The 21600-nt window shown below is 45.8% G+C and overlaps 1 protein-coding gene across 2 annotated transcripts in view; it reads right to left on the reverse strand.

Moving 5' to 3' along the window:
• Positions 1 to 21600, reverse strand: part of SHPK (sedoheptulokinase) — a 51367-nt gene that overhangs the window by 8438 nt on the left and 21329 nt on the right. The window contains exons 4-6 of one of the 2 annotated variants that reach the window (XM_040423342.1): positions 18996 to 19148; positions 13408 to 13583; positions 8616 to 8816 (exon numbers count right to left, since the gene is read on the reverse strand). In XM_040423342.1, the coding sequence (XP_040279276.1) occupies positions 8616 to 8816; positions 13408 to 13583; positions 18996 to 19148 (530 nt within the window). The remainder of the gene's footprint in view (positions 1 to 8615; positions 8817 to 13407; positions 13584 to 18995; positions 19149 to 21600) is intronic. The other variant, XM_040423344.1, reaches the window with a different exon arrangement.

Consider the following 21600-nt stretch of genomic DNA (forward strand, 5'->3'; position numbering starts at 1 on the left):
GGACATTCTGGGGGTTGAATACGGGAATCTCGCCCCTTGTACACACGAAACTTGTAAGCTGAGGTACTCACACAAAGTTTGTACAGCTTCACGCCATACCTCGCCCGCTTAGAGGGAACATACTTGCGGAAAAGGAGTCTCCCCTTCAAAGCAATGAGAGACTCATCAACCGCGACCTCCCTTCCAGATACATAGGCCTGTACGAATTTGGCCCCAAAGTGATCGATGACCGCCCTGATTTTGTACAGGTGGTCATAGGCAGGGGAAGGGGGGGGGGGGGGGCGGACATGCTGCATTATCTGAATAATGCAGGCATTTCCGGATGGCCTCAGACCGGGGAGCGTGTCATGGCCGTACTGTAAAGTACAGTCTGGTAGAGGACGTCCCCACTCCAGTAATGCCTGACACTAGGTTTCTTGACTAGGCCCATACGCAGCACGAGGCCCCAAAATGTCCTCATCTCGGCTGCACTGACTGGGGTCCAGCCACCGGGCCTAGCCAAAAAGGAGCCCGCGTGTTGAGCAACGAACTATTGGGCGTACAGGTTCATCTGCTCCACCATCAGATTTACAAAGTGGTCACTGAAAAAAAGACTAAAATAGTCGTATTCAGTGAAGCGCACTGTGGAAATCTGGATTCCTGTTTGGCCTACAAAATCAGGAATCACGGGCTCATAACGCTCTGGGGTATACTAGACAAGTTCACCGGCAGGGGGCTCCGGTGGATTTAACTGGTGGGCCGGAAAACTAGTATGAGCCCCAGAGCTGCTTGTACTAGGGTGGGCCACAGGGTCCCTAGCATGGCGGCCCCCTTGCTCCGCCTGGCGGCGTCTCTGCCGCCTTGGGGGGGTCATCATCATTGCTAGATGATGAGGAGGACGCGGATGACAAAAGGAAAGTGGGGTCATCCTCGTCCTCACTGGGACTCTCGGACTCGGGGCTGGGCGTATGCCTCCTCGGCCGAGAACATCCGGCGGGCCATAGGGGAGTGTGTGTGTGCGTGTACATCTTTATTCAGTGTGCGTGTGTGTGGGGGCACGGGTGTTCGCGAACTCCCCCTAAACCTAACGGACAAAAAAAAAGACTAACTAAAAAAAAGGCCAAAAAATGTGAAAAAAATAAATATTCAAAATCGCTGATCAACCGTCCGAAGTTGATCAGCGGTGGGGTGTGCGATGCGCTAACAGTGGCCGGACGCTAAGAGTGGCGGCCACAGTCAGCGTACGCCCAAAAAAAAAAAGTTGCGGGGCAGGGGGGCAAGCTGCAGCACCCCTGGGGGGGTCTAGGGTCACACAGCTGTGCTGTGGACCCCAGACACCTGATTTAGGGTGATACAATCAAAAATAGTTTTATTTTTTTCTTCACTAACTTGCCCTAAAATATCCCTGCCTAATCTAACCTGTCCCTAGCCTTTCCCTAATTACCTGGGTGCTGGGGCACAGATGGGGGTGCTGTCTGGAGATCTGTGCAGCGATCCACGTGCAGCGCTCGGCTCCCCGGACACAAAAGAAGGAGGAGAGGAGCGCTTCGGTAATTTGAACCTCCTGCCCCTGCAGCCGACAGAGCGATCCTAAGAGGTCGCAGGATGGTTATTGGTGGTGTATTATCACATCACCAACCTGTTCCGGTTTATCGGGTCCCCAGAGACCCGAAAACGCAGGTCTGAATTGACCTGCGGTTTGTTGCGATCGCCGACATGGGGGGGGGTCACAGGACCCCCCCCCGGCGCATTCAGCCAAGGTGCCTGCTCAATGATTTGAGCAGGCACCGGGTTCCGATCACCGCCCGCCGGGCGGCGGGGATTGGAACTATACTATACATGACGTGCCGTATCGGTTTGTCATGTGTCTGGAACAGGTTAAAAGCTGTGAAATTGAAATTTAGAAAATTGCTAATTTTTTCAAAATCTTGGGTAATGTTGGGATTTTTTCATAAATAAAAAGGTGAAATATATTGACTCAAATTTATGACCATCATGAAGTATAATGTGTTATGAGAAAATCTCAGAATGGCCTGGATAAGTAAAAGTGTTCCAAAGTTATTACCATATAAAGTGACACGTCAGATTTGCAAAAAAAGGCTCGGTCAGGAACTGGGTAAATGGCCCAGATGGGAAGTGGTTAAGCTCATTAGCAATGTCACGTCACAAGTATGTACACTTAACTTCCCTAATCCCTTCATGGCTAACAAAAAAATTAAAAATGTAATGGCAGCCCAACTATTCCCCAAGGATAAAGACAGGGGGAAAGAAGGATCAGCTTAGGCTAGATTTCAACATGCGTGATCATGAGGGTGATGCAGCACTGCACCTTTTATGTTGTCCCTGTATTAGTCTACTTTCACACTGGCGTTTTGGCTTTCCGTTTGTGAGATCCGTTCAGGGCTCTCACAAGCGGTCCAAAATGGATCAGTTTTGCCCTAATGCATTCTGAATGGAAAAGGATCCGCTCAGAATGCATCAGTTCAGTCTCCATTCTGCTCTGGAGGCGGACACCAAAACGTTGCTTGCAGCGTTTTGGTGTCCGTCTGATGAAACTGAGCCAAACGGAACCGTCCCCATTGACTTACATTGTGTGTCAGGACGGATCCGTTTGGCTCAGTTTCATCATGACTTTCAATGGTGTTCAAGACGGATCCGTTTTGGCTAGGTTACAGATAATACAAACAGATCCGTTCTGAATGGATGCAGTTGGTTGTATTATGTGAACTGATCCCAACGTGAGTGTGAAGGTAGCCTAATGTCGTCCAGCATTATATCTCCACTAGCTTTTCTGCAGTTTTTACTTCATTTTCATTTCCAAGAGAAAAATCCTATTATTAAGTACTTAGAAGCATCACTCCAAGAAAAACAAGGAAGAGGGTAGGCACACGATCTCCTAACAAGCTCTGCCTCCACACCAGATGTAAGGCAGCTCTCCTATAAGTCAATGTTCAACCTTATAAAAAGCCTTGAGACATAACTTGAATAAAAATTAACCCCTTAAGGACCCTGGGATTTTCCATTTTTGCGTTTTCGTTTTTCACTCCCCGCCTTCCCATAGTCCTAACTTTTTTATTTTTCCCATTCACATAGCCTTATGAGGGCTTATTTTTTGTGGAACAAGTTGTACTTTCTAATGGCACCATTTACGGTTGCATACCATGTAGTAGGGAGCGTGAAAAAAATTCCAAATGGGGTAGAATTGGGAAAAAACGCAATTCTGATAAAGGTTTTTTTTTTACACTGTACACTATGCGGTAAAATTGACCTGTTATCTTCATTCTCCAGGTGAGTACGGTTCCAACGATACCACACTTGTATAATTTTCTTGCGTTTTAATACTGAATTATTATTTTTTTTTAAACCTTTGAGGGAATAAAAATTATTTTTTCATAACCATATTCTGACCCCTATAACTTTTTTGTAGCTATGTGTATGGGGCTGTGTGAGGGCTCATTCTTTGCGGGATGATCGGTTCTTTTCAGTGATACCAATTTTAAGTGTATGTGACTTTTTGATCACTTTTTATTAAAAAATTATTGGGTAGTTGAAGTTTTTATTTTTTCTCCCACTACGCCATTTGCTGTATGCCATTAATATTGTTATATTTTAATAGTATGGGCATTTTTCGTGCGCGGCGATGCCCATGTTTATATTTTTATTGGTTAAGTATTTTTATTTTAAGGAAAGGGGGGTGATTTGAACTTTAATTTTATTTTATATATATTTGTAAAAACTTATTTTTTTTAAGTCACCTTGGGTGACAATAACTGGCAATCATTTGATTGCCCATAGTATTCAGTGATGGCTAAATAGCCATCATTGAAGACTTCATTTGCACTATATCAATACAAGGCTGCCACCTAGTGGCCTGTATTGATATATATACATCTTATTGACTCTGAATCATGCCTGAGGCTTCGGTCAATTAGATCGAGGTAACAGGTCCCCCGATCTCAGCCGGGGAATGCTGTTACCGGACTGGAAGCAGGCAACTTCCGGTTCAGGTCTGCGCAGATGCCATGGTCACATTTAACCACGGCATCTGAAAGGTAAGATGTATGCGATCGGCCTTATGGCTGATCACAAGGGTTAAGCCGGCACCTCATCTGCAGACAGCTGTTTCGGGGTGATTGCCCCGCATCAATGCATATATCTCCTTCCCAGAATTCCAGAGGAGTGTTGCCTGGCCTATAAGACTCCTCACGCCGTTTAAGGCGCTCCCCATAAGGAGATATTGTATTACCCAAATTCCGACCTAGACCCCTCACCCAGTAATCTGCTCTGCACTGATGAGGGGCAATCGGCGGTCTCTACAAACAGCTGATTGATGGGGTGCTGGGAGTCAGACCCCAGCATAGGTGTGCGCGGCTTATTGCTCTAGGGTGTGCACCCTAATTATGTATATAATATATATATATATATATATATATTATATTATATATCCTTTATGCCATTAGCCCCCATTATCAGCCATTATGCCTTATTAGCCCCCATTATGCCCCCAGCAGCCTCATTTTTTATAAAATAAAAAAACACTTACCTCTCTTCTCCTGGAGGCCGCCGCTCCTCGCCACCCGCAATCCTCTTACTCCTGCTGTCGGCTGTGCTCTGAACTGGCGCGCACAGCGTGACGTCACAAAGCGCCTCACGCTGTGCGCAGCCCTGCACAGCCGACAGCTGAGGACCAGGAAGCGTTAAGTACATAGTGTTCACCGCTTCCTGGTCCTCCGGTACTAATGAACGCTTCCAAAATGGAAGCGCTTCATTAGTATTCGCCGGCCAGCAGGCTTGATTAGGGTGTGCACGCCTATGGACCCAAGTCAATCTGATATTGAAGATTTCCTCGATAACCCCTTTAGGGTACATGCACACGTTCAGGATTCATGTGCGGAGAATCCGCACTGAAATCCGCAGGTGTTCGCAGGCAAATCTGTGCGGTCAATCCGCATTAATTGGTGCGGATTTGCGTGCGGATTTGGTGCGGATTTTCCGCATGCGGATTTCACTAAGTGAATGAAGAAAATCCGGTCAGGAAAAAAAAAATTAATTGACATGTCGCAGATTTGAAAATCCGCACCGCAGGTCAAAATCCGCGCGGAAAAAATCTGCATCGTGTGCATTGAGAATTTCAAATTCTCATAGAATACAATGGACATGACCTACGGTGCGGATTTTCCGCACGCAAATCCGCACGCAATCCTGATCGTGTGCAGGGGGCCTTAATAAGCAGTGTAATCCCTATGGCATATTCTAGCACCATGCCATTACTTTATAAAATGAGAACACCCCTTAGGCCTCCTGCACACGAACGTGTGCGCTCCGTGGCCGTATTGCGGCCCCGCAATACACAGGCACCGTTCCGTGTTCATTCCGCATCACAGATGCGGACCCATTCACTTCAATGGGCCCGCAATGGATGCGGAATGGAACCCTATGGGAGCACTACGGAGTGCTTCCGTGGGGTTTCGTCCCGTACTTCCGTTCCGCAAAAAGATAGAACATGTCCTATCTTTTTGCGGAACGGCCGGATCGCGGACCCATTAAAGTGAATGGGTCCGCGATCCGCTGCGACTGCCCCATGGATGGTGTTCATGCATTGCTGCCCACATTGTTCATGTGCAGGAGGCCTTAAAGGGCATCTGTCAGCAGATTTTTACCCATGACACTGGCTGACCTGTTCCATGGGCACTTGGCAGCTGAAGGCATCTGTGTTGGTCCCATGTTCATATGTGCCCATATTTCTCTATTATTATGTTTGCCCTTTTTAGAACCAAGGGATCAGAAAAAAATATATAAAAATCACAAATTGCACCAAAAACAGCATTTGTGAATTCAGACTAAATTTAGGTAATGGGTATTAGAAAGTTTATAATATGAAAAACGTAAAACTAAACACTATTGCTACTACAATAAATATATCTTTTAATCTTGTAGACAGCAATCATAATTTTAAAAACTTGGCACAAATAAAGAAGCCACAGAAAAGCTTTTTACCCAGAAAAATGCAGAATGCAGTCACCGTCTTCACAACACATCAGCTAATGAGCCCAGGAAATGAGAGATGTCTTGGGATCACATTGCATTTACCTAATCGTGTTAGATTCTTTTCATTTACAAGCAGGTTTCCTGTGTACAGTCAGATCCTTTCTACCTAAAAAGCTTATGTTTGAGCCACTGTTGTGTAGAACCAAGAGCCAGCACATATAACAGACGTATGAAGAATAAGGCAATCTGTAGAATAGTGTAATAGAAAGAAATACAATGGGGGACATTTATCAATAATGGCGTAATTTGCGCTAAAAAAATTATGGTGATTTGTTTCATCTCATATCAAAAGGTGCACACCACTTGTAAAACGTGACTTTTTTAAATATCAACTTGATTATCCACCCATTTCTCTTGATTTACGACATTTTAAAACCAATACCACTTAAATGAGACTTTTTAAAACTGAAATGCGCCATTTCAGCCACCCCTGTCCAGACCACACTTGCGACTTTTGAAGCATATTTGCGACATTCTCAATGGTAAATTGCGACTTTTGACTCTGGGCTTTTTTGTTATTGTTTTGTTTTTGTTGAATGACAATTTACTGACAAAACCCTGCTTCTTAGCTCATTTATATCATCCGGTTTTAATTCTTACATTTCACTTGTTCCCACTACAGGTTGGTTTTTCGTTTCATAAATGCGACTTATTGACAAAAAGTCGCATCTTTCTGCCATAAATGCGACTTTTTACACAAAGCACCACCACATAAGCTGGCTTAATGGTCCGGAACAATTTGAGCCATTTCTGCCATAATATGAGCCAATTTGATAGCACTGCCCACTTTGACATTTATAACTCATTTCTGGCGTATTGTATTCTTTATGTTGAAATTAAGAGATGTGCGAATCGACTTCGGATGAAACATCCAAAGTCTATTCGCATAAAACTTTGTTTCAATACTGTACGGAGCGAGCACTGTGTACAGTATTAGAATGTATTGGCTCCGATGAGCCGAGGTTATTACTTTTGCGAAGTCTCGCGAGACTTTGTGTAATAACTTCATAAATTGATTTCTACTGTTAAAAATCATTTCCCGAAATTCGGTTCGGTTCCAAGAGTATTAGAACAGTAATGTTTATGAATATATATATATATATATATATATATATATATATATATTTTTTTTTTTTTTTTCACATCACTATCTATAATAAAAATAAATATAAAAAAAAGCCTAACCACATGTCCAGAGTTTAGGTTCTGTAAAGACCACTTCTCAGCAGTGAAAAAGTGATAACTCCTGCCTGTTCCTGTCAATCAATGCAGAGCCTCTAGGTGTAATGGGAACGCCCCCGTTGCTCCTAGAGGCTAATTTGCATATATAAAGCATAATTTTTCTCAGCAATGCGGACTCATATGAACATGGGACCAACACAGAAGCCTTCAGCTGCCAATCGCACATGTAACAGGTCAGCCAGTTTCATAGGTACAAATCTGCTGACAGATGTCCACCATGTAGAGGGTGCCTGAGCATTAGGTTGCTAGTGACCAGCAAAGATGTTAAAATCTAGTGTTTCTGTGATTCTCCAGCGTTTTACCTAAATCATCCTGTGTTTGTTCTGGTTTCTGCTCTAGCCCTGTACCAGCCCTGTCTGTGTGCTCCTACACTTCCAGCTTCTGTTCTGTTCGTGTTTAAGTTAACCCTGTCCGTCCACTTTATTCTTGTCAGGTACCCAGCCTGCCTGCCCTGACTATGTCTTCACTACCACCAAGCCTGCCGGCTAAGCCTCAGTCACTGTTTGGACTACTCCTTCAGTTTTGGAGCATTTTCTGTATACTGTATGCCAGTGGGTCAGCTTCCAACTACATGGACTATTCCAGGACCGTTCAGCTGCTTCCCTGCAGAGAAGGCGAGATCCCTGTACAGGGGTTAAAGGGTGAATACCAGGGGAGCGGTTAGTTGGCACCATGGGTCCACACTCCTTGATCTGTAACAACCTGCATTTTTTTAGGAAGGATATATTAAAATTTAAAGGTTGTGACCACTTTTGGGGCAATTTTTGTTAATCTACTGGTTAATTCTACTAATTTTTTCCTAAAAAACAAACAAAAAAAAAACATTCAATTGATCTTTTGTAAACATTTTCAGCTGTTTTCCTCTGCAGCTTTTAATTTCAGTGCATCTTCAGGCTATTTCTACCCCCTTCTCAGTGAAACCATCAGAGTGCTGCTCTGACAGCTCGATGTGTAACCCTTATCTGCCTTACTTTCCTAACAGCTCATAAACACTTATTATAGCTAAATGCTTACCAGTTTGATATAAACACTAATTCTAGAAAATGTTGTAAGTTGTCAGGAGTTCAGATATAAGGCCTACAGATCGAGCTGTCAGAGCAGCTCTCTGACGGATTCACTGAAACGGGGGAAGCAAAAGCCTGCAGATACATTGAAAGTGAGGAAAGCCCCATTTACAAAAGATGGTAGGCCAAAATAAACAGGTTTGGCCAATATAGATCTAATGTTTATGGCCAGCTTTAGGAAGTCTATTTCCAAGGGAAGGTGACCACCGTAAACTAATATACAGTACACTACAAAATGTCAGTATTATATAAATGCACAGTAAAACAGACATCAGATATTACCTAGCTCTGCCGTCCATTGAGCCAAAGTTGTGACAAAGGATGCAAAAACATTCCCTCCATTCAGAGAAGCAGCAACTGCCAAATACCGATCCTTGAAGTAAGGAAAGTATGTCACAGCTTCTGCAGGACTAGGGTGGTCTTCAGGCTGGAATCCCTCCGGCATAAAGAAGGTCAGTTGAGCAGAAGTGCTAATATTCAGGACTTATAAAGCAGAAAAAATAAGTCATGAATACCGGTAATTAAATTTTGTTATAAATAATACTGCAAAGTGAGTGTGCATAATAGACATAAAGCCAAGGCAGCCTGCATTGTATATTCCCCAAAAGTAGTTCCAGTGACTTGGAAGGCCAGCTCTACCACCCAAAGTTTAAAACTGATGATGGGAGACGTTGTAGGGGCCTGCCTCTTCTGCAGTACCTCACAGTGACCATTTTAAAGGAGTTGTCTAGTTTCTGATATTAATGACCTCTCCTAAGGTTAGGTCATCAATATCAGGCGCCCCTGTTGATGAACTGTTCGAATAGACAGCAGAGCTTGTATGAGCACTGTGTTCTCTTCACTGTTTACCTGTTTGCTGTTGAGACTGCCGTGGTGAGCAGTGTAATTACATCTCAGCCGTCCCATTCTCCTTGGATGGGACTGAGTGTAACTGCAACTGTTCCTTCCCATTCAAGTGAACGGGACGGAGTTGCTTTTATTACACTACTTGCTGCTGCAATGTCAATGGCGAGCAGTTAAACAGTTAAGAGAACGCAGCTCTCATATGAGCCCTGCGGTCCCTTCAAGCAGCTGTTCGGTGGGGGTCTTGTGAGTCGGACCACCGCTGATCTGATATTGATGACTAGGGATGAAAGAATCGACTTCGGATGAAACATCCAAAGTTGATTTGCATAATACTTATTTTGAATACTGTACAGAGCGAGCGCTCTGTACAGTATTAGAATGTATTGGCTCCTATGAGCCGAAGTTATTACTTTGCAAGACTTCACATAATAACTTCATAAATTATTATTTGTCATGATGTAAGGGGAGCTGCGGTGTCAAACTGGATGTTTACAGCGAGGGAGCTCAGCTGAGCATCGCCGGCCATGAGGGGAAGGAGCGGGGAGCCAGCGCTGGGAAGCAGGTAAGTCTTCCCTTTACAGGTCCAGCCAAGTGGGAGATGCTTTGCCAACCCCCTCCCATCATTCTTGCACAATTCTTTAAAAGGGTTTTTCAAGACTTAAATACTGATGACTTATCCTCTATCCTCCAACACCTGGGACCCCCACGATCAGCTGTTTGAGAAGGCACCGGTGCTCGCAGTAGCGATGTGGCCTTCCCACAGCTTTGCCTAGGGCATATGACATCACATTCATCGGTCACATGGCCTAGGTGCACCTCAGCCCCACTTAAATAAACGGGGATGACCTGCGATTACAAGTTCAGCTGCAATAGTATGTACGGTGCTGTGCTTGGTGATCGGGGATAAGGCCGCAGTCCTCACAGGAGCGCCGGTGTCTTCTCAAACAGGTGATCGGTATTTATGTCTTGTAAATCCCTTTTAAGCTTTATGGGACAGAGCTGCAGTATCACGCACAGTCTCTACAAAACTTATGCCACTGCGCCTGGTAAACACTGTACAGGCTGTAGTCTTCCATTACCAAACATTGATCTTATATTGATATCCTAAGGATAGGTCATCAATATTAAAATCCCAGACGGCTCCGTTAAGCCATAGGAATGACACACATAAGCTTTTACATTAATGAAAGAAGCAAACAACCAGTTAAAACCCCAGTCTCATCCCTGACAGGGAAGATCATAGAGCACACATCACTTTATTTTTTCCAGGAAATGAGTTAAAAATTAGCAAGGAGACATTGCTCCCAAGATAGATATGGGTAGGCTTGTCTAATTAGACAATCCTGGAGGTAAACAGACTTGCTGTCCATTGTTCTGGGGTCTAATTAATAATTAGTTGTAGGCAGTTTGAATACTCTGTAGATGCGGTTAGTAAAGTGGCATTCTGGCACGCAGCCACAATGAATATAATCACTGCTAATTATGACATGGACACTTATATTTGTATCGTTTGTATAATTACTTAGATATCAAAGAACCAATGTAAGGCTACTTTCACACCTGCGCTAGGTGCGGATCCGTCTGTTATCTGCACAGACGGATCCGCACCTATAAATGCAAACAATGGTATCGGTTCAGTGTGGATCCGTCTGCATAACAGCTTTTTCAGATCTGAGTTTTCGCGATCGTAAAAACTCAGATCCGACAGTATATTCTAACACAGAGGCGTTCCCATGGTGATGGGGACGCTTCAAGTTAGAATATACTAAGAACTGTGTACATACCTGCCCCCTGCTGCCTGGCAGCACCTGATCTCTTACAGGGGCTGTAATCCAGACAATTAACCCCTCAGGTGCCGCACCTGAGGGGTTAATTGTGCGGATCTCAGCCTCCTGATCGGGTGCTGCCAGGCAGCAGGGGCCAGACCCCCCTCCTTCCCCAGTATTAAAAGCATTGGTGGCCAGTGCGGCTGCCCCCTTCCTCCCCAGTATTATAAGCATTGGTGGCCAGTGCGCCCCCCCCCTCCCTCCCCAGTATTAAAAGTATTGGTGGCAGTGGCCACAGGCTAACAACCCCCCTCCCCCCCATCATTGGTGGCAGCGGAGCGGCATTTCCAATCGGAGTCCCAGTTTAATCGCTGGGGCTCCGATCGGACGCTACTGCAGTCCTGGCTGCCATGGTTACTTAGCTTATACTTACATGTGTTGTCTGTGGCCGGCCGGCGCTCCTCCTACTGGTAAGTGACAGGTCTGTGCGCCGCACTGGCCACCAATGCTTTTAATACTGAGGAGGGAGGGGGGTCTGGCCCCTGCTGCCTCAGATCCGACAGTATATTCTAACACAGAGGCGTTCCCATGGTGATGGGGACGCTTCCAGTTAGAATATTCTAAGAACTGTGTACATAACTGCCCCCTGCTGCCTGGCAGCACCCGATCTCTTACAGGGGGCTGAGATCCGCACAATTAACCCCTCAGGTGCTGCACCTGAGGGGTTAATTGTGCGGATAGTGCTGCCAGGCAGCAGGGGCCAGACCCCCCCTCCTTCCCCAGTATTAAAAGCATTGGTGGCTAGTGCGCCCCCCCCCCACCCCAGTATTATAAGCATTGGTGGCAGTGGCCACAGGCTAACAACCCCCCTCCTCCCCCATCATTGGTGGCAGCGAAGCGGCATTTCCAATCGGAGTCCCAGTTTAATCGCTGGGGCTCCGATCGGTTACCATGGCAGCCAGGACGGTACTGCAGTCCTGGCTGCCATGGTTACTTAGCCTATACTTACATGTGCTGTCTGTGGCCGGCCGGCACTCCTCCTACTGGTAAGTGACAGGTCTGTGCGCCGCACTGGCCACCAATGCTTTTAATACTGGGGAGGGAGGGGGGGGGGGGCGAATCACAGGCCCCTGTAAGAGATCGGGTGCTGCCAGGGGGCAGTTATGTACACAGTTCTTAGTATATTCTAACTTTAAGCGTTCCCATCACTATGGGAATGCCTCTGTGTTAGAATATACTGTCGGATCCTTTAAGGCTAGCAGTGATGTTTAGATGACTGGCTTAAGGAAATTTACATATGGCACATCCATCTTTCAAACGTATTTTTCTACATCATGCTGCATCAGTCAGTTTGCATATGGAGGTCATTGTTAACCCAATACTGTGCTGCACAACAGCTGGAAAAATCTATCTATTCTAGACTAACCAATGGAAGAACTCATCTCCAGGCAGCAGAGATCCATTTCTATTGTAGATCAATTGACAGAAACCACTAAGATGTAGTTGTGACCGCTCTGGATCATGCAGGAGAACTTTATTCTACTCAACATGTATATCTTCAGAGAGAACTTTCTTCTGAACACTAGACATTTAGGCAGTAGAAGTACACGTCATCCATTTAGCAGTACGTGCACAGGTGTGCTGAAAGGGCCATAGCAGGAACCGCGGCGTACTATTCTTGCACACAGAAAGGGGTCCCAAGCAGAGGACCTCCATCTATGATGACCATATGTCATAACATGGCACACAGGCAAGGGTTATCATTGTAAGACACCCCTTTAACAGGTGGGAAGAATGTTCACACTACTGTACATGCTCTAGTACCAAGGCAGACATGATAAGTACAAATCCACAGCCAGTATTAAAGGGGTTACAAGCAAATATAATCAATAATGTAAGCACTTCTGGCATTCACACTTCGGGGCAGAACATGATGTGGAAGCACTAAAGGGTGTATTAAATGGACAGATTTTCTGCCCAATGATTGCTACCAAGCGTTCGCATGAACGCTCGTTAGCAATCATCTTGCAGTGTAATACTGCTGTCGATTGTATGAGCTCGTTCATTGGGAAATCCACATCTTTCAGCATGCTGAAAGATCAGGATTTGTTGGTGGTAGATCGTGTTAATTATGATCTGCCGCCGGCAATCCACTGTACAGCATGGGGATGAGGCATGGCACAGAGATCTCTCCTTCCCATGCTGCAGAGGCGATCACTGCATGTAATAGCAGGGGCCTCCTCAGCAAGCGAGCAGGCGATTGGTGGGAGGGAACAATTCCCTCTCGATGATCGTTTGCGTGATCGGGGTGTCTAATACAGCCTTAAAGCAACTAAACAGTAGATGCTCTTTTCAGGGCTTAGAATTTGATTACAATGTATATATTTCAGGCACAGTTGAAGAGCTCCTATTTACATCAGACGAATACCATATCATATACGATCCGTACTGTTAATCCATACCTGCATCTGTGCTTTCAGTCAATGAACTATAGACTGAACACTGGAAATCTCCCAAGGCAACACCAACTTCTGTCCCCTGTGGTATTCCGCACCACTCATACGAAGTCTTCCCTGCTAGACATCCAGCATCCAAAACATTAGGTAGAAGATGTACAGGAAAACCAAATTCTCTTAATCTAATATGGAAAAGCAAACAGAAATTAAATCAGTCAGAAGGATCACATAAAATATAAAACACAATACACAAAACAGCACAATACATTGTAAATTTAAACAAGTCACTAGCAAATACAATTCCTTCAACTGCGTAAAGCGCTACTAACCTTTCAACAAACTTTGCATTACGCTGGGTTCACACCTGAGCGTACTGTAGGAGCGCTCTGTATGCGCGATTTTATCGGCCGTTCCTATTCGCGGCCGGCAACAAGCAAACGCCCATTGTCGCGCGTTCCCGGAAGTCTATGTACGGGAACACGCGACCATACGCCCCAAAGAAGCTAATGCACTTCTTGGGGCGTAGGGCGTTTTACAGCGCGTTCGTACGCGCTGTAAAACGCTCAGATGAGAACCATGCCCATAGGGAATCATTGGTTCCTGCCTGTTGAGCGTTTTACAGTGCGTAGGAACGCGCTGTAAAAAAAACGCTCAGGTGTGAACCCACTGTCAAAGAGTAACTCAAGTTTTATAATAATTTTTAATATGTTGTCCCTAAGCCACTAAATAAATGTTTTCTAATATACTTTTTATAATATACTTTATTTATTAATTTTCTATTTTTACATCCCTAAAGTGCACCAGTCAGTGTGCGCTTAAAACTCAGAAACTGAGCTTGCAGCCGTCATGCAGTTTAGCTGCTGCTCAAACCACCCCCTCCCCTCTCCAAAGACTTACATTGACATGTGTAATATGATCCTCCCGCAGAGAAGATCAGTCCTGGACAGGTATAAGACATTTTGCCAAGTGAAAAGCATTTAGCAAGGAAGGAGGGGGTAAACAACTGATAGGCCTCATGCACACGACCGTATTTTTTCACGGTCCGCAAAACGGGGTTCCGTTGGTCCGTGATCCATGACCGTTTTTTCGTCAGTCGGTTTTTCTTGATTTTTGGAGGATACACGGACATGAAAAAACAGTCGTTTTGGTGTCCGCCTGGCCGTGCGGAGCCAAACGGATCCGTCCTGAATTACAATGCAAGTCAATGGGGACGGATCCGTTTGACGTTGACACAATATGGTGCAATTTCAAATGGATCCGTCCCCCATTGACTTTCAATGTAAAGTCAGGAGTTAATATACCATCGGATCTGAGTTTTCTCCAATCCGATGGTATATTTTAACTTGAAGCGTCCCCATCACCATGTTAGAATATACCATCGCATTTGAGTTACATCGTGAAACTCAGATCCGACAGTATATTCTAACACAGAGGCGTTCCCATAGTGATGGGGACGCTTCTAGTTAGAATATACAACGAACTGTGTACATGACTGCCCCCTGCTGCCTGGCAGCACCCGATCTTTTACAGGGGGCTGTGATCAGCACAATTAACCCTTCAGGTGCCGCACCTGAAGGGGTTAATTGTGCGTATCATAGCCCCCTGTAAGAGATCAGGGGCTGCCAGGCAGCAGGGGGCAGACCCCCCTCCCTCCCCAGTTTGAATATCATTGGTGGCCAGTGTGCGGCCCCCCCCCCCCATGTAATATCATTGGTGGCCAGTGTGCGGCCTCCGTCGGCTCCCCCTCCCTCCCTTTATTGTAATATCATTGGTGGCCAGTGTGTGGCCTCCCTCCCCCCCTCTATTGTAATATCATTGGTGGCCAGTGTGCGGCCTCCCCCGCCCCCTCCCTCTATTGTAATATCATTGGTGGCCAGTGTGCGGCCTCCGTCGGCCCCCCTCCCTCCCTTTATTGTAATATCATTGGTGGCCAGTGTGCGGCCTCCCCTCTCCCCTCCCCCCCCCCCCCGCCCGATTATTGGTGGCAGCGGAGAGTTCCGATCGGAGTCCCAGTTTAATCGCTGGGGCTCCGATCGGTAACCATGGCAACCAGGACGCTACTGCAGGCCTGGTTGCCATGGTTACTTAGCAATATTACAATATTAGAAGCATCATACTTACCTGCTGCGCTGTCTGTGACCGGCCGGGAGCTCCTCCTACTGGTAAGTGACAGGTCTGTGCGGCGCATTGCTTAATGATCTGTCACTTACCAGTAGGAGGAGCTCCCGGCCGGTCACAGACAGCGCAGCAGGTAAGTATGATGCTTCTAATATTGTTAAGTAACCATGGCAACCAGGCCTGCAGTAGCGTTCTGGTTGCCATGGTTACCGATCGGAGCCCCAGAGCGATTAAACTGGGAGTCCAAACAGAACTCTCCGCTGCCACCAATGATCGGGGGGGGGGGGGGAGGCCGCACACTGGCCACCAATGATATTAATACAATAGAGGGGGGGGGGGGGGTGGGGGGGCGCACACTGGCCACCAATGATATTACAATAGAGGGAAGGGGGGGGGCGCACTGGCCACCAATGAAATTAAAACTGGGGAGGGAGGGGGGTTAATTGTGCGGATCACAGCCCCCTGTAAGAGATCGGGTGCTGCCAGGCAGCAGTCATGTACACAGTTCGTAGTATATTCTAACTAGTAGCGTCCCCATCACTATGGGAACGCCTCTGTGTTAGAATATACTGTCGGATATGAATTTTGACGAAGTGAAAACTCATCTCTGAAAAAGCTTTTATGCAGACGGATCTTCGGATCCGTCTGTATGAAAGTAACCTACGGCCACGGATCACGGACGCAGATGCCAATCTTGTGTGCATCTGTGTTCTTTCACGGACCCATTGACTTGAATGGGTCCGTGAACCTTTGTCCGTCCAAAAAATAGGACAGGTCCTATTTTTTTGACGGACAGGAAACACGGATCACGGATGCGGCTGAAAAACGGGGTATTTTCCGATTTTTCCGCAGACCCATTGAAAGTCAATGGGTCCGCGAAAAAAAAAAGGGAAAACAGCACAACGGCCACGGATGCACACAACGGTAGTGTGCATGAGGCCATAACATGAGAACCAGACATTTCTCACTGATAACTCATATTATAAAGTTTCTTGTGGTCACTTGTACTGATTTGTGCGAAATTTGTGACCATTTAAGGAATGGATTTCCTATATATTTTACTAATCAAAACGAGACAGTGCTATAGATTCATTTTTTTCTAATCAGTTTTTTTTACTAATTAAAACAAGATAATGCTAAATATTATTTTTCTAATCAGTTATTTTATTGTAGATTTTTTTAAATTCTATTTTCGGTACATGATTATGGAGTTAACAGCATTTTGCAATATTGTCATGGTGGGGAGTAGGGCAAACCCCCCAGCGTACAATGTCAGGAATAAAGGGGAAGCAGCTAGGCCAGGACGCCGGGATCAAGTCACCTCATATTGCATCCCTAATGCTCGCCCTAACTCCTAACCGTATGAGCGGACCTTGATGGTAGGACGGCTCATACCCTGGATACCTTTGGCCCTGAGAATCCCTCACATAGGAGCAGGGGAGGGACGACCTGTTCTTCCCAGACATGGAGGAACAGGAGTCTCAAATGGCCTAGCTGCATGGAAAAGTGGAAGACTGAATACAGCAACAGAGTCGGCAGGTAAGAACACCAGACAACACGCTTACCTGCCGCTACCACCACGACTGGAACCCGTGCATACGTACAGGTGCCCACACACCAAACAGGACTCCGTACAAACAACACCACACACCGGTATCCAGCACACCTGATACTGCCTGGACCCCATGCCGCGAGGTGCACGGCAGCCCCAGACAGCGCTGCATACAGGCTTATGGTTCACCCCTCCAGGATACCAGACCCCTTCCGGAGGTAGGCAAGGGAATGTCTAGCATACATGCTGGATGACAATACCAAACATGGAACAACAAGCTACACATAACAAAACACCAAATACCTAACCCCACACCAAACATACACCACATGTAAGGGAGGGAAGACATAGCTGGAGAACTCGGAATGACATCGATGTCCTACAAGGTGGGCCTCAAGGACTGAGCAGATAGAACACCCTGGACTGGAGCAAAGCTCCAGCACAAACGACAGCTGAAGTACAACTGACTCCAGCCAGGGAGCCACAGGGGATAAAACCCTAGTGGACACACCCAGTCAGGAAGTTAACCCTTCCAGCACCAGACAGAGGGAGGATACCACTAAAAAGGGAAGTGCACACACCAGCCAACAAGTAACACGTTACCACAAGCAACAGCATGCGTGGCAACCATGTCACGGCGTACACAGCAAAAGCAGAGACACTGCCACGACATGCCATAACAGCAACACGTTGTCACCGGCAACTGCAAGCGTGGCAAAAGTGTCACGGCGCTCACAGCAAAGGCTGTGACATATATGCTGCAGTGTAGAGCAAACACTGACTTAAATGCAAGAGTATTGTGAGCATGCTCTGTGAACTGTGCAGGTTACTTGGAGAGAAGAAAGTCAGCTGTGACCATCACTTATTATGAATAGTGGATCCTGTATTATCTATATGTAGGTGTTATCCTTCATTGTAATCCTACCTGTGATGATAATGAGAGGACTGCTAAAAAGCGATCGCTAAAGAACAGCAAGTGTCAACCTATTATCAGGCTCACTGCAGGATTTTTTTTTTTTTAAATATAGATACAGACATGAAGAATTTAAAACAAATCACCAATAAATCTAAAAAAAAATCCATTTAAGGGTTCATTCACACGTCCGCAGTGTTTTGCGGATCCGCAAAACACCGGGCCGGCATCTCAATAGAAATGTGCATTCTTGTCCGCAGCTGCAGACAAGAATAAGACATGTTTTATTTTTTTGCAGAGCCACGGACCGGAGGTTCGGGGCCGCGGACCGGAAATGCGGATACGGACAGCACACTGTATGCTGTCTGCATCTTTTCCTCCCCCATTGAAAATGAATGGGTCCGCACCCGTTCTGCATAATTGCCAAACGGATCCGGACCCAAAGTTTTGATTTAAACAATAGGTCATTTTCTGATGACACATTCCCTTTAAGAAGTTTTTGAAAAGGTTGGATGGAAATCAATATGATTACTAAAATGGTGTCCCTGGCTGATGAATAGCAAAACTTCCAGGTTGCAGAGAAGACAAAGTCTACATCTACACCCAGTTAACAAATGCACAGATTTGTCATTTATGTTCTATCCACGGCATTGTGCCGCCACACAGATTTAGAACAATAAAGCTGTTACTCTCTAGACACCATCGTTATTTTTACCAAACAACCCGCGATACTATAGTTACAAGGGATTACTCTGCTCATATAGGATATTTCTAATTTAGGAGCAGGGCCATTGTGATACTTTCATGGTTTAACACAATTTGTTCTAGAGCAATGTGCTATTTTATGCAATTTTATGTTTCTAGCAAATACAATCTCCGGCATTACAGCATCAACTACATTGGTGATTACAATATAAACAGGAAGCCGCCTGCAATCTTCTCCAGTAACAGATACAGAGCCTAGCTCAGTGTCAGGTGAAAGATGATGACATATGTTACAACACAACATACATATCTGTGTTCCAGGTTTTGGTCCTGGTATTAAAATACCCCCAGCTAGCAGCATTCTGCACAGACATCAGAGGTTTCTGGAGTCCACACAGCATGGAGACAACATAGTCCTGGATTGTACCGGCGGCATCATATTGCTGAAGGAATTCAGGCCTGTACAAAACACAAAAGTACATGTTATAAAATGTTGGGCCAAAACCCGTCCAGACAATAGGCCGGTTTTACTGCTGCCTTCCAACGGAGAGCAGGCCTGCAAAGTTTGTAAGCATAATTCATTCAATGGCGAGTGCCTGTTAGACTGCTGATGTGCTGCCGATAATTAATACTAATAGTAACTAATTGTTCCTCCCAAATTCAGTTTGCGTGGACCTGTGTAATCAGACCAGTGAAGAAGAGTGCAGACGGATGTGTTCTCATACGCAGAGTAATATAGCCTTATGGCTTCTGTCCTAAGAGAATATTATTGACTATTATTTACAATGCCCGATTGTCGGGCAGATTAACGGGAACAAACGATCCTAGGAATGCTCGCTCCTGATAATCTGCCCGTCTAAATGTGCTGCAGATCATCCGATGGTAACAGTTCATGCAGGCACCTAAATTATTGTTTCAGGGCAGCAGATTGTGCGGCCTAAACAGCGATCTGCTGCCCAGAAACAATGCAGCTGTATGAGGACGAGCGATGGCAGCAGTGATCACTCGTCCTCAGTGAATGCAGCGCTTCACCTCCACTGACGAACAGGCAATTGTCATGTAAAGCCGGAATTAGACTTACCGGTAATTCATTTTCCACGAATCCACCATGACGGCCCAGAGAGATTGACCCCTGACCTCTGTAGGGGCAGGAACAGAGATAGGTTTAAAAGGACCCCTCCCACCACCATTCACCAGTGAGTTCCAGATTATAGTGCTACAACCACCGGTTACGAGTGAAACAACTCCAAGTGTTTTTTTTTTTGTTTTTTTTTTTGGTATTAACTCATACCAAGTCATTGGAAAAAATTTTCCTTTTTTTTTTTTTTTTTTTTTTATATATATAGGGCGGGATATCATGCCGTCATGGTGGATTCGTGGAAAATGAATTACCGGTAAGTCTAATTCCGGCTTTCCACTTCACCACCATGACGGCCCAGAGAGACATAACAGATTATACGTCTTAGGGTGGGGCAACGGCCTGTAGGACCTTGCGACCAAATGCGAGGTCGGAAGACCTGGATAAGTCAAGCCTATAATGTTTAATGAAGGTGTTTACATTTGACCAAGTTGCAGCCCGGCATATTTGATCTAGGGAAGCGCCTGCCCTTTCAGCGAAAGAGGCAGATATAGCTCTTGTGGAGTGAGCCCGGATGACTTCTGGACAATTGATGCCCTCGATCTTGTAACAGTCTGTAATAGTCTGTTTTACCCATCGGGCAATGGTAGATCTGGAAGCTGCCTTCCCCTTATTTTTACCACAGAAGAGCACTAGTAAGTTGTCCACCTTCCTCAGGTCTCTGGTGACCTCTAGGTATTTTAGTACCGTTTGTTTGACGTCCAGGGTATGGAAACGTTCCTCTCCAGGATTTTTAGGATTCACACAAAAGGAGGGAAGAATGATCTCCTGGTTTCTATGGAAGTCTGTTACTACCTTTGGCAAAAAAGTCGGGTCTAACCTCAAGGTAATACGATCCTCCTGTATTGTGAGATATGGTTGTCTTATTGACAATGCCTGAATCTCACTCAGTCTTTTTGCCGATGTTATGGCTATAAGAAAAGCCACCTTCTGAAAAAAATTCTTCAAGGAACATGCGTCCACGGGTTCGTAGGGTGGACCTGTGAGTCCTCTAAGGACAATGTTTAAGTCCCAGGTAGGCACCTTTGATCTGAGAGATGGTCTTAGTCTGGCTGCGGACCTCAGGAATCTTTGGATCCATCTATGGCTGGCTAATTCGGAATCGAAATAGGCACTAAGCGCTGAGACCTGGACTCTCAGGGTGAAAGGACTTAACCCTAATTCTAGTCCCTTTTGAAGGAAATCCAGAATTTTCTGTATATTTGGTCTGGTTTGGTCTGGGGCCTCGTTGCCTGACCAGGTGCAGAATCTTTTCCAGATTTTAAAATAAATGGCGTTAGTCACCTTTTTTCTGCTGGCCTTCAAGGTAGATATAACGCCCTCAGAGAGACCTCTCTGTCTCAGGAGGTTGGACTCAGGATCCAGGCCGAGAGTTTGAAGATTTCCGGATGAGGATGGAGAACCGGCCCCTGGATCAGGATATCCCTTCTCGCTGGGAGAATAAATGCTTCCTGTGGGGAGAGCTTGGCTAGAATCGAGAACCAGCTTCTCTTGGGCCAGTACGGGGTGACCAGGATGACTCTGGCTCTGTCCCTGATGATTTTTTGTAGAACCCTTGGGATTAATGGGAACGGGGGGAAAGCATATGCAAGATCCCAGTCCCAGTGCAGGGAGAAGGCGTCGATCGTTAGGGGCCTGTCCCTTGGGTTTAGGGAGCAAAAGGTTGATACCTTTGTGTTTATCTTTGTAGCGAAGAGATCTACCACTGGAAGGCCCCATCTCTGGACAATCAGATTGAAGATCTCGATGTTTAAGGACCATTCTCCCTGGTCT

The sequence above is a fragment of the Bufo bufo genome, chromosome 3 (assembly GCF_905171765.1).
Source record: "Bufo bufo chromosome 3, aBufBuf1.1, whole genome shotgun sequence".
In the NCBI taxonomy this organism is placed as follows: domain Eukaryota; kingdom Metazoa; phylum Chordata; class Amphibia; order Anura; family Bufonidae; genus Bufo; species Bufo bufo.